The sequence below is a fragment of the Gopherus evgoodei genome, chromosome 4, assembly GCF_007399415.2.
Source record: "Gopherus evgoodei ecotype Sinaloan lineage chromosome 4, rGopEvg1_v1.p, whole genome shotgun sequence".
NCBI lineage: Eukaryota > Metazoa > Chordata > Testudines > Testudinidae > Gopherus > Gopherus evgoodei.
In genome coordinates this window covers 100,366,456-100,380,130 of record NC_044325.1, presented here as the reverse complement: position 1 = coordinate 100,380,130, position 13,675 = coordinate 100,366,456, and the positions used below count along the sequence as shown (strand labels likewise).

The following is a 13,675-nucleotide window of genomic DNA, read 5'->3' as shown; positions in this document are numbered from 1 at the left end:
ATTCCTTTCATTAAGATTAGAGTGCTATTTTTTTCTCCCTGTTGATTTTTTTCATGTGGGTGGCCAGCTACAGATGCAGGCAGATAGGAAAAGGGGTGAGGACTGTTTTGTTTGAATACCTCTTATCGTGTACAATTTCAGGCTGAAATTCTCCAAACTAGAAATCAAAATGTTAATGCTTTGCTGCTTGTAATAACATTTGTGTGACAGTGCCGGATTCAGACAGATAATATTCCATTCATCCTTTTAAAAATGTGCATTATTGTTTAATGAATGACCAGTGCTTATTAGGTTAAGTTGTATTTAAGTAGGCCTGTGCTTATGTAGCTCAAGTGATTTAATAGGTATTATTAAGGTAATTAGAAAATGATCACAGTTAAGCAATAATATTGAGCTGCAAAGGTTGTGAATAACCGCATTTAGAGACAGGCCTGCAAACACTAGTCTTCAGTGACATTTATGCAACTCTCCACTAATAATTATGTGAGCATGGAATGAAAGGCTCTTTTGTTAGTGGGAGTTATTCATTAGCTACTGAACTGAATTAGAAGAGAACATGCGTGGGTGTGAAACAAACTGCCATGAAGACTGATGAACAAAATGAGGCTTTGATGATCTTGTAATTGTAGTGACAATAATTCATGCATTTAAAGAAAAATAAGAAATAATCAATACTATGAATAATTTTTGGTGGTTTTCCCCCTTCATTTACTTTTTTCTGTGCTAAATACCAAAGAATAAATCATTAATGTACTGCTGCTTTGTTTTCTAGTAACATTTGTGTGGGTTTATAGAGATCTTTTGCCTACAGCAAAAGTCAGTAATATAGGGTTTGAACCACATTTTCAATTGAAATTTGTATAACTCAAATGTTAATTAAACAAGCTGTGAAGGTTGCTAGTAAAAAAAATCCGTGCTGAGGAAGCACCATTAGTCGCTCCATATTTCAGTACATCAGTGAATAGCTTTCTGTAGGCTTGTGCTTTTATAGATAGTGTACTCAGGATTTGTTTGCACTGCTTTTTGGAAAAGGAAAGTATTTAAAACTGTAAATAGAGTCAGAAATATTAGACCCTTTGAAAGCATGTGTGGACAGGAACACATTTTTTCCCAAAAGAACAAGTGGAAGAAGTTGAAGGAAGAGCCTACTTATTCTCCAACCTTTTATCTGCAGAAAGATGGTAAGGTGGCAGGGAATTGAAAGTTTGAGAGCCATGTTTAGTAAATGCTGTTTTTAAATAGGCCATCTTAAAGTTGTTACTGTAATAGAAAGAAAAGGACATCTTAATTTCTAATGGAGCCTCAAATGAAAGGAATTTGGATAAATAAAAAGCCACCTTTTTTGCAAAAAAAAAAAACATTTTGCAAAAAGACAACCTGGCTCAATAAACAAACACAGGAACTGGCATCCAGTTGACCCTAACAACTTCCCTGTCTCATTTGGGTAGTGTGGGGATTACTTAGTCTGTTGTATTGTTCTTGGAAGATATAAACCGTGCAAGTTAAGTAACTATTGGCATTATTATTAATGATAAAGCAATAGAGAAGTTCAGTGAGTAAATGCAATGCAGCCTTCAGGACACTAGAGGGCACTCTGTAGGACAGAGGGGAAAAAAACAAAAAGCTACCATTATTACAGCTACAGTAGGTGCTTTTGCTAGAATAAGAGGCATTTTGGCAAACCACATTGCTGTTTGCTTACTTCATTTGAAATACAACTCAAATCTTTTATTAGAGGGAGAAACTGATATTTCATACTATAAGCATGGAAATATTTAAAAAGTAATATTTTTCCAAAATAAAAATATAGTGTAATTGGCAAAGAGATGGAGGAAGGACAGAGTGTTTACACAAGTGCGGTACATATGCACATCTGTGAAAACAGATTCTCTTGCTAGCAATAAAATAAATGCTCTATTCAAATTTCATTTATAAGAACTGGATGGGCTAAGTGTGTTGTCTGGGTTAAATTCTGGCTGCGTTTCTGGTTGTGTGTGTGTGTGTGTGTGTGTGTGTGTGTGTGTGTGTGTGTGTGTGTGTGTGTGTGTGTGTGTGTGTGTGTGTGTAAAAATGCTACTACATACAGGCACTTAAACTAGACATGTCCCCATTAGAGCTGATTGGAAAAATTCCAACAAAACATTTTTTTTTGTCTGAATTTACTGATTCATCCAAATCTATTGACTTTGACAAAGTTCTGCTGGAACCCAGGAATGGCTGAACTGGAATTGTGCCTCATTTTGTGCCAGCTCATCTGCTCATCATCTCAGTATCCTGCCTGTCAGACTGCCTCAGAGTCGGGGGACCCCAAGGGCTGCTAGAGTCCATGACACCAGAACAGCCTACCAGGCAGACTGCCCCAGAACCAGGACTCCATTCCCTTTTGTGGAGAATTTTTAATTATTTGGTTACATTCCAAATTGAATGAATCCATATTTCAAAATACCAAAATCCTCTGGGAAATTGAATTACCTTTCTCCACACAGTTCTAGACATCATATACTTGTACCTTGCTATTCCAGTTAGACAGCTTTGGCTTTCGGGAATGATGATGCCTAACCAAGATGACAGATTTCTATAAGTACACAAATTTTGCTTCATCATATTTTCAAATGGAAAAAGTGGGAGACAATGCTATTATCTCTTGTGCTGCTGTTCCTGGCCCAATAGGTGTGTTACCTCTGTCTTTCTCCTTCCAGATTGTCTATACTTATTCCTTTCTCAGGTTGTTCTAACCTAGTTTAATGACACCCTTGACAGGTCGCCTCTCTGAGGTCTGATCCAGGGACCTCTAAAAACACTTGTCCCTAATTGCTTGAACTAAAGACTCAAGTCCATTAGTTAGAGGCAGTAGCAGTCCAGCCACTAGAAAAGGACAAAAAGCCACCCTGTGTTTGCATGTGTTATATTAGCAAACAAAGAGGTAGTGGCTTACCCTAAAAAAAATTTTGGAAGTCACAGCTGTATTCCTTTACCCCTGTCTGTCTGTCTGTCTCTCTGACCTGCCCCCCCCCCCACTTTTTCTGTCCCATACTTCTTTCCAGTTCTACTCTTCTCGTACTGCCCTGCCAGGGAAGCAGCAGATTGAAGAGCCAACTACCATTCTCTGGGCTGGGAGCTGCTGAACTTGTGGACAGCTCATCTCTTTGTGCCTCCGAGCAGTTCAGCATGATGTGAGTGGGTCTCTCAGATCTTCATCCAGGGGCAAGATGCACAGAGCTGAAATGCATAGTGTACTGCAGGAGAGGAGGATTTGCTGCTTCATGACTGATGAAAGCACTGCTCCGGAGGATTTCAACACAGGATATCACTATGTTGTCAAGCCAGAGAGATCAGATGTCCTGGGATTCTATTGAAATGCTGGACATTGGAATTGTCCCTCAAAGTTGGGACAATCCTGAAGTAAATTAAGACATCTACATCCTACCTATTCTTATACTTACTCTTATTTATTTTATTTTTCACTGTACAAGCTGAGAGGGAAGTGCACTGCAATATGGACGTGACAGATATTATGGAGACACGTTTCCAGCTTCCTCAGTACTACTGTAGTTAGTACAGGGGAGCCATATTACAGAGTATTTTAACTGTCCCTAAATATTTAAAAATCTAAAAGTGCCCCCTCCCCTCAAAAGTCATCTTAGGCAGGATAACTCTTTCTTTCATTTAGCAAAGAAGAAACTGGAAAATTGGGCAGAAGGGAAAGCTAGAAAAGGGGAAAGAGATGTGTATAGATCAAGTGGGCTCAGATCTTTTGAAAGCCTCTTGGGCCTAGAGATTTTTTTGGCAGGTCTGGCTGGGAAATGGTTGGTAAAATACCAAAGAATCAGTTTAAGGGACGAGTGTATTAATTTTCAAAGATACAAACAACCTGCACCAAGGGGTAGTTGGGTATGGTACACAAGCATCCATTTTAGATTCATCCATGCAGGAGGCTTCCTCAGTGCACTGCATCCTCTTTTGAAAATTGAACCATATATATTAATGACCTGTGGGATCCTACTGATGTGAGGAGTACCTACTTCTAACAGAACATTGAAAGGATAGATGATTATGAATAGAGTAGTGCTCAGTGTCAAACTGGCAGGACGTATCTAGTTGGCTCCTACAAGGATCTGTCCTGGGGCTGGTACTATTCAATATTTTCATTAATTACTTGAATAATGGAGTAGAAAGGGTGCTTGAAAAATTTGCAGATGACACCAAGCTTGGAGGGGTTGCAAACACTTTGGAGGACAGGATCAGAATTCAAAATTATCTTGATAAATTGGAGAATTTGTCTGAAATCAACAAGATGCAATAAGGACAAGTACAAATTACTACACTTAAGAAGAAAATATCATATGCTCAACTACAAAATGGAGAATAACTGGCTAGGCAGCTGTACTGCTAAAAAAAGATCAGGGGGGCGTAGTGGATCACAAATTGAATGAGTCACCAGTGTCATGCAGTTGAGAAAAAAAACTAACATCATTCTAGAGTATGTTAACAAATGTGTTTGATGGAAAACATAAGAGGTAATTGTCCCAGTCTACTCAGCACTGTGTGAGGCTTCAGCAGGTACTGTGTCTAGTTCTGGGTGCCACACTTTAAGAAAGGTATGGACAAATTGGAGTCCAGAGATGAGCAATAAAAATTATATAAGGTTTAGAAAATCTGACCTATGAGGAAAGGTTAAAAAAGCTGGGCATGTTGAATTTTGAGAAAAGACAACTGGGGTGGTGGGGTGGAGGGAGGAATCTGAAAACAGGCTTCAACTGTATTTAAAATTATAATAAAGAGGACCATGATCAATAGTTCTCCAAGTCCACTGAAAGTAGGGCAAGGAGTAATTGGTTTAATCTGCAGCAAGAGAGATGTAGATTAGATATTATGAAAAACTTTTTTAACTATAAGGATAGCTAAGCACTGGAACAGGTGTCCAAAGGGGTTGTGGAATCCCTGCCATTGGAAGTTTTTAAGAACAGGTTACACAAACACCTATCAGGGATGGTCTCAGTTTAGTTGGTCCTAACTCAGCACTGGGGGCTGGACTAGATGGCCTCTCGAGTCCCTTTGAGCCCTACGTTTCTGTGATGATGGGCTATTCCAGGTCTTAAAACACAGGTCCATCAATATACCCTGAATGACAGCTTGAAAAGGCCAGTTTTCCATTGCCATCTCTTCTTGTGGGGCTTTCATCTTAGGGAATCTGTTCTTTACAAAATAATTGTATCCACTAGTTGTTTATAGTCTTACACCTGTCTACATCAGAAAGTTGCAGCGCTGGTGAGGGAGTTACAGCGCTGCAACTTTGAAGGTGTACACATCTGCAGGGCATCACCAGCGCTGCAACTCCCTGTTTGCAGCACTGGCCGTACTCCCGTTTTGTCTCAGGTGTAGAGGATCCAGCGCTGGTGATCCAGCGCTGGTAATCCAATGTAGACACTTACCAGCGCTTTTCTTGACCTCCGTGGAAGGAGGAAGCCTCTGGTAATCAAGCTGGTCTCCTTCCCTGGCTTGCTCTCGCGTTCCCGGAACCCTGAGCAAGCAGGTCTCCTTCCCTGCGGTTTGCAGGGTGGTTCCGGGAACGAGAGAGCAAACCGTGGCGAAGCTGGTCTCCTTTCCCGGTTTGCTCTCTCGTTCCCGGAACCCCGAGCAAGCAGGTCTCCTTCCCTGCGGTTTGCAGGGTGGTTCGGGAACGCGAGAGCAAACCGCGGCGAAGCTGGTCTCCTTTCCCGGTTTGCTCTCTCGTTCCCGGAACCCCGAGCAAGCAGGTCTCCTTCCCTGCGGTTTGCAGGGTGGTTCGGGGAACGCGAGAGCAAACCGCGGCGAAGCTGGTCTCCTTTCCCGGTTTGCTCTCGCGTTCCCCGAACCCCCCTTGAAGCCGCCCAACAGCGCTGCAGTGTGGCCACATCTAACACCACTTGCAGCGCTGGTTGCTGTAAGTGTGGCCACTCTGCAGCGCTGGCCCTATACAGCTGTACTAATACAGCTGTAACAACCAGCGCTGCAAAATTTTAGATGTAGACATGGCCCCAGATTGAGAGTTCTTTGGGACGGGGGCCATCTCTTTATCTGACTCTACAGCACCTAGTACAATGGCATCCTCGACTTGAGACACTACTACAGTACAAATAATAATAATAAAAGACTTTCTATAGTGCAGCTTTTCTAATCAGTCAAAACATTTATTTCACAGATGCAGATTTAAAGACAAAGGTCAGAGGGCAAATGAGCTGGGGGCCCTTTTGGTAGGGACTTTGATTAAGAGTGAGGGTACTACCAGGAGGGAGGTCCAGTTGACATATGCCAGCCTTGCCCACCCTTAAGTCTGATCTTTCTGATGGAGGTATCCATCTAAAATAGATAAATCAGGTGCTGTGTTAACATAAAAAATTAATTATTTATGCCAGAATAAGGAGCAATTAATACCAACCATTTCAAAAAGGAGTAGACAAATATTTTAAAAACAAAAAAAAGCTTGCTTATTTTCAAGATGGAAGTGGGATTCTTTTCTTGTATTTATTCCAGCCTAAAATTCAGTTTATCCTTAACTACAATAAACTATATATCTGGTACCTTGGAAAACTAGTGACAGAAATATCACATCACAAAGGTTCTACATGGTACACATCTCACCACACAAACAAGGATCGTTTAAAGTGGCTTCAAAGCAGTTTGACCATGGAGAGGGAAATCCAATATAACACATTTATTTTTTATATCTCAATCAGATTCAGGCACACAGGATGAAACTCAACTGTTACATGACTGGTTTGAGCTGGTCCTGGAGAAGAATAAATTAGTGCGTTATGAGTCTGAGCTCTTGATCATGTAAGTAAGAAAACACAGTTTGCCATCAGTAGTAAAAATGTGGGGGGTGGGGAAGTGGACTCATTTTAGGTCCTAGGCACAGGATTTTCCTCTTGATACGTGTGGCTCTCATTATTGAGCTAAATTGCCACTTTGTGTCTTGCATAGCATATCGCCATTAGCACACAGAGAGAGTCCACGCTTCTCCTTTTTACCTTACTGTTTCCTGGAGTTGGAAGTGTGTTAGAATAAATGCACCCAAAGCTACATTCTATTCCAAACACAGATTTGCGCTTAAACTCCCCAGTGGTACAGTGGTTTTGATCCTATAGGTCTATTACATGGCACTCTTTGTGGATGCACTAATGGGCCTAATGACCTCCCAGGCATTTAATCCCCTGGAAAACAAATTGGTCAAGGCACCAAATGTGTGGGGAGTGGAGGGAGATTTCTAACATACCATATATCAGCTTTTCCTGGGCAACACGAGGAAATGAGCGGAAAGATTAAACTCATTTGGGAAAGATTTGGGAGTAGAGCTGAATGAAGTGTTTTGCATGAATAGTTTACTCACCAAAAAATGCAGTTTCAGGTCAAATGAAACTATTTCTTAATTTTGGCCAGATATGGTAAATAGTTTCCGTTGGGGAAAAAGAATTCTGAAAAAGCTGAACCATTTATATTTTGGGTTGATCCGAAATGAATTTTTCCCTTGGATATTTTGGTTTGGCCACCAGACTAAAAAATCAGTTCATTCTGCTGTACTTAGAATACAGAGAATACAGAGGCAGAGTGAGTGGTGTAAAAATCTGGGGTGGATTAAAATGGAGTTTGGATCCATGAATACTTTTGTCATTGTCCTAGAAATGTGCACCTTCACTCCCATAAATGTTTGTACCATATACACCTGCCAAACCAGAGTCAAGCGACTCCCAGCTGCTTCCTACCCCTACTGCTTGGGCTAGGTGGGTGGTGCACAGTAGGTCTAGATGGCATCTCTTAATCCCTAGGTTCTGCTCTGGGAGCAGGTAGATGGTTGGCATTTATCAGTTCCATATTGTGCAGCTGGCCACAAACACCAGGACTAGTTTAATGAGAACCACAAAGACATTCGTAAACTCCTAAGTGACCAGCAGAAAGCATTTGCTGAATGGCAGAACGATCTCACTTCCATCTCAAAGAAAAATAGATTTAAGTACCTACAGCAGAGGTGGGCAAACTACGGCCTGCTGTCCACATCCAGCCTACAGGACCCTCCTGCCCAGTCTCTGAGCTCCTGCCCCAGGAGGCTCGCCCCTGGCCTCTCCCCTGTTGTTCCTCCTTCCCCGCAGCCTCAGCTCACCCCACCGCCAGTGCAATACTCTGGGAGGCGGGGCTGTGAGTTCCTTGGGCACCGCAGCTACAGAGCTCGGCCTGACTGGGTGCTCTGTGCTGTGCAGTGGCGTGGCTGGCTCCAGCCGGGCAGCGTGGCTGCCTGTCCTGGTGCTCTGGGCAGCGCAGCTCTAGTGCCGCCAGCCACCGGTGCTCCAGGCAATGCGGTAAGGAGGTGGGGAGCGTGGGGGTGGATAGAGGGCAGAGGAGTTTGGGGTGGTGATCAGGAGGTGTGGGTGTGGATAGGGGTCGGGGTGGTCAGAGGGCAGGGAACAGGTGGGTTGAATGGGGGCAGGGGTCCCACGGTGCAGTCAGGAAGGAGAGGGAGTGTTGGATGGAGTGGCCCTCCATACAATTTCTGAAACCCGATGTGGCCCTCGAGCCAAAAAGCTTGCCCGCCCCTGACCTACAGAGTAAGGTCCAGTTTGAAGTGAGGAGTATGGAGGATGAATGGTGGGAAAGGAAACCTGAACAAGGTCAGCATTACGGAGATTCAAACAATACAAAGATGTTCTTTGACTCTCTCAAAGTCTATGGACCATCTAAATCTGGCACAGCTCTCCTGAAGTTGGCAGGTAGCACAACCCTCATCAAAGACAAGGAGGGAATCATGCAGAGATGGGCTGAACACTTCAACAGTCTACTGAATAGACCATCCACGTTGATCAGCGTATCCTTGACCAGTTACCCAAGAAATCCATCAGAGGATCTCAAACTCCTTCCAACAGTTGAAGAGATCATGAAAGCCATCAAACAATTGAACTCTGGCAAGGCTCTGGAAAGGATAGTATTCCAAAGTGTACAAAGTAGCAGGCCCAAAGGCTATCAATATGTTTCACGATATCTTGAGTAGCATTTGAGAGGAAGACGAAATGTCACAAGACTTGAAAGATATTGTATCCCTGTTCAAAAACAAAGGCAGCAAATCTGACTGACTGAAAACTACAGAAGCATTTCCTTCCTTTGAACAGCAGGGAAAATACTAGCTTACGTTCTTCTGAACAGACTCATTGCAAACATATCTGAGGAGAATCTGCCATAAGCTGAAGTGTGGTTTCAGACCAGGTTGTAGTACTATGGACATGATTTGTGTCATAAGGCAAGTCCAGGAAAAATGTTTCAAGCAGAACATGGACCTATATGCAGTCTTCATCGATTTGACCAAAGCTTTTGATACAGTCAACAGAGAGGGTCTGTTGGCTATCCTACATAAACAGGGCTGCCCAAGAAGGTTCATACAAATCATCTGTCTGTTCCATGATTACATGACAGTGCAAGTGCTCTTCAGTGGTGACTCTTCCGATGCATTTAAAATCTCGAATGGAGCAAAGCAAGGCTGCATATTTGCTCCAGTGCTGTTCAGCTTGTTCTTTGTCTGTGTCTCCAACCAAGCCACAAAGGAAGAAGAAAGAAGTATAAGCACTTCACAGATAACCTGAGGAGCAGTCTCTGGTGGGCTGGCATGAGTCTCAAAGAACTTGAGCAAATGGCTCAGAACAGGACTTACTGACAGTCTCCGACAGATTCAAGATGTAACAGGTTTGAGCAGGACTGACAAAATAATCTCCAAGTCTCACGTGAAAGGTGCTGCATAGTGGCATCATCAAACATCATAGATAGTCTTCCCATGCTCTTAGTGCAGCTGACTTTGTACATCAGGGTTTAGACTTCAGAGTTATATGGGTAGCCACAGATGAGAATTGCAACAATATTGTCATCAATGATGGACTGCCAACATTGTGCAGCTGGCCACATACCATTTTGTTGGGGAAACCTCCAACCACTAGAGCCTGATCACAAGGTTTATAATGTAAGACTCTGTATAAATATATATTTCTTATTTGCCCATTGTTCTTGTGGTATCAGTGCTTCCTGCTGTATGAAAAGAGCATTTAAAAAAACAAATATAGGACTGTATCAATCAATTCAAACATCAACATGTTATCTGATTTTATTCATGTGTTACTTCCCCTTCCTCAGGGTCTCTCTCTTGTGAGGAGCTGCCCTCAACTTGCCGAATTTTCTCCTAAGATCAGGCCCTTAGTCATCTTAACAAAGGATAATTGCATATAATTTCACTACACTCAAATACCCCAAGTGAATGAGGGAAATGACGATTCTGTGTAATGATGCTATCTAGTTTGTAATGTGAGAATGTAGGAAGAGCCAAAACTTTTTTGGATCAAACTCACTGATTGTATAGAGAAGATACTGGAGATGGAGGATATACACAGTATACTCAGTGGCTAGAGTCCATGTCTATAATAACATTACCATAAATATCTCCGTATGCTGAACACTAGCATTGTTACTTCATTTTCTTGACAGTTATTTTAACAGGCACAACAGCAACATTTGTCCATTATAGTGATGGTGATTGTAATAAGAAAAGGAAATAATCTTACCATTTTCTCTTATTATTTTAGGTTAATAATAATAAATAATAATAAAATAATAATAATAATCGCATATTCCTGCTGCATCTCACTATTTTTAGGGAAAGCATGCCCTTCTTAATGTACATGTACCACTAAGCTTATCCACCAGAGATCTAAGAAGCAGCAACATAATAAAAGGACAGCAGTATTGACAATGAAATGAGCATAAAATAATTATAATCTTATTAAAAAGGCCAGATACGTGGGATCCAGTATAGCAATATTTTTAACAGGTCTGCTGAAGGTTGATTGTTACCTTCTGAATTCTAAAATCCTTAGGAAATCTGTCAGCTGATTCTTTGCCATTCTTATTTTTGTATCTAGAGCCCAAGAACTAGAACTGGAGGACCACCAAAGAAGATTGGAGCAGAAACTGAGAGAGAAAATGGCCATTGATGGTAAATAAACTGGGAAGTTAATTATATGTGTTGGTCTGCAGTAATGGTCCCAATTTACAATAGTGTTTTAACTGCTTGTTTCGCAATCACTTAGATAGCCTAAAAGATGAACGAGAATTGAACGAGGAACATGAAATTTTTACTGAGATGATGAAAGTGATTGAAGAAAGGGACAAACTTGTGTCTTCCTTAGAAGAGCAGAGACTGAAGGAAAAGGCAGAAGATCAGCACCTTGAAAGCTTTATATTATCTAAGGGTTATCAACTCACCAGGACTTAGCCACATGCAAATATCTGGAACTTCAACTACATTAACCAACATGGAGACAGTCTTTTGGCAAAGATCTGGCTGAAATTGAAGGAATCATATCATTTTAGTATTAAACACTTTTAAACAGGCTCTTTGTTTGCACAACAGTGTCTCTAGTTCCACATAGATGATTACAGGAAGAAACATCGCAATCTCATTGTCAGCAAAAAGGGCTAGTCATCCTGTGAGATGTAAAAGAACTGAATTCACCTGTGTGATGGACAGTGTGTGAAAATTACACAGGAGCCGTCTACTGTTTTCCTTTTCCCTGTAATTTTATTTTAATTCTGAGAACAGAGTTTCTAGAGACGTAACTACATGATCTAGTACTTTTGAAACAGCAAAATTTTCCATTCGTTTGTCTGAATCTGTGTGTATTTTTGTTTCTATTTTGGCATGGCTGAGCCACAATGAACTGTATCCAAGTGTCAAAAATAAGCATCACCAATGTAAAAATCAGGTTAGTGTTTAAAATGTATTTCTAAAGGTGGATGGGAAGAGTCTTTAGAATACTGACTGCACATGTTGTAAATAACAAGTGTAAATGCAAAGTCAGGCAAATTTAATTATCAGGTGTATTTGCAAGCTTGAGTGCACTGTATGTATTAAATGAGGACTTAATACAATATTAAAACCTTACATTATGTAAAACTGTAACTTAATACCAAAGGGATTACTATTCTTAACAAAATGTTGTAGAGTCAGAAGACCTTTTGTCTATAGCTGACCAAAGTAATCACTGAAATATGCTTGAAGAACATTTTAAAAAATTGATTAACATGGTAGGTTTTTCAATATGCATTCTTCACAAAAGCATGTATTATATCTCAAAGTTATCACTAGTTAGAGACTTGGCACAGAATAACAACAAAAACTGTGGCAAAATTATTTTCTGCATTTTTATGCTGATATTTGGTTGCTGCTAAGATGAATGCATAAATAAGACTGTCAAAGCTATATCTGTTGAATGCATTTTTTACTTTAAAAAACATAGAAAAGTGCTTTCTAGCTTTTCTCGCACACGCACAGACATAACAGATTTTGTGCAAAATATTTCTTTAGGCTATGTTTTCAATTTACTGTGCGCAGTCTTCTAAATCTGAGATGATTTTGTAATTTACAGTTGATTGTTTCTCCCAGTTGTATGTATGATAGTCTGAAAATTCAGTATAAGAGACATGGAGAAACTGGAGGACTGTTTTTGAATATTGTTTTACCTCATTTTCTGACTGGAAGGGTTTACTATTCTCATTACTAAATGAAAGGTGCTTAAATGCTGTTTCTGCCTACAGTTCAGCAGAGGCAAAGGAAACTCTTCTAAATGTAATTGTAAAAGCTTTAGGCTAATAAAAGCCTACTACACACTGGATTTTGTTAAAATAATTTATAATCTACCTTAGTTTTTGTTACACTGAAATTTCTTATAATACATATTTTTAAAGATAAAATCCAGATTTTATCATCCATGGATTATCAATATATTGTACCTCTGTAGGGGGTGAGATAAGAATACTATTGTTCTACAGTATTTATCTATTTATATTTATTTGTATATGTATCTGTTTACAGGAAATACTAATGTCTAATAATATTTTACATAGTTTGGTGAATTCTCTCTGTGCTTTGGATGGCAGTTATGAGATCTACAATAACAACATGCTGGTTAAGCCATGCATGGTAGAGCAGAGGATTATATCATTAAGGTATACAATAGGAACAAAATATAAAGTAAGACATAAACAATATCTTCAGATATTACCCATAGGAATACATTTCTAACATGATACACAGGGATTTAATTGCATTGCTTCCATTAATCAGTGGGAGAGGCATAGCAGAATCCTTGTGTATATTCAGAATCTATCCTCTAGCATCTTTTTATCTGTTATATGCTTGTAATTCTGATCTTTGTGAGTCATCTTCTTAAATTGTCTCTCTTGTTTAAGGTGGACTCAGTGGTATTTACTGTTGAAGTTGAACTACATATATAGTGAAGACCAAAATTAAATAAATCCCAGGTTTCAATGCAGACTTGCCTGTGTTTTGAATGCAGGGGGACGAGGGAGGCATTCAGCACAGAAATAAACATTTTTAAAGTTAATTTTTCTCCTTTGAAATCCATTGGCACTTCCTGCTTTGCCAAGGATTTCCTAGTTTTTTTTTCCTTCTGACATCACTGATACCAGAAGTTTTATGCTACTCAGTGAAGTCACAGAATGAGGCGTTTTGGGAAATCTGTAGCCTACCAGGAGGTGCCCATAACTTCACAGGAGTTTTAAAAAGTTATAGCATATTACTTAGCTCAGTGCTTTGCATAGATGAGAAATTCATCCCCAAAATCTAGAATTACATCAATCTTCAGTT

At 40.3% G+C, this 13,675-nt stretch overlaps 1 protein-coding gene across 1 annotated transcript in view; it reads left to right on the top strand.

Annotated features, from left to right (window-relative positions):
* The window catches only part of MICALCL (MICAL C-terminal like), a 30,897-nt gene extending 18,224 nt beyond the window's left edge, over window positions 1–12,673 (top strand). Inside the window, exons 5-7 of the mRNA XM_030562130.1 lie at window positions 6,717–6,816; window positions 10,929–11,002; window positions 11,097–12,673. Of these exons, the coding sequence (XP_030417990.1) occupies window positions 6,717–6,816; window positions 10,929–11,002; window positions 11,097–11,281 (359 nt within the window). The 3' untranslated portion in view covers window positions 11,282–12,673. The remainder of the gene's footprint in view (window positions 1–6,716; window positions 6,817–10,928; window positions 11,003–11,096) is intronic.
* The last annotated feature ends 1,002 nt before the right edge of the window (window positions 12,674–13,675 follow it).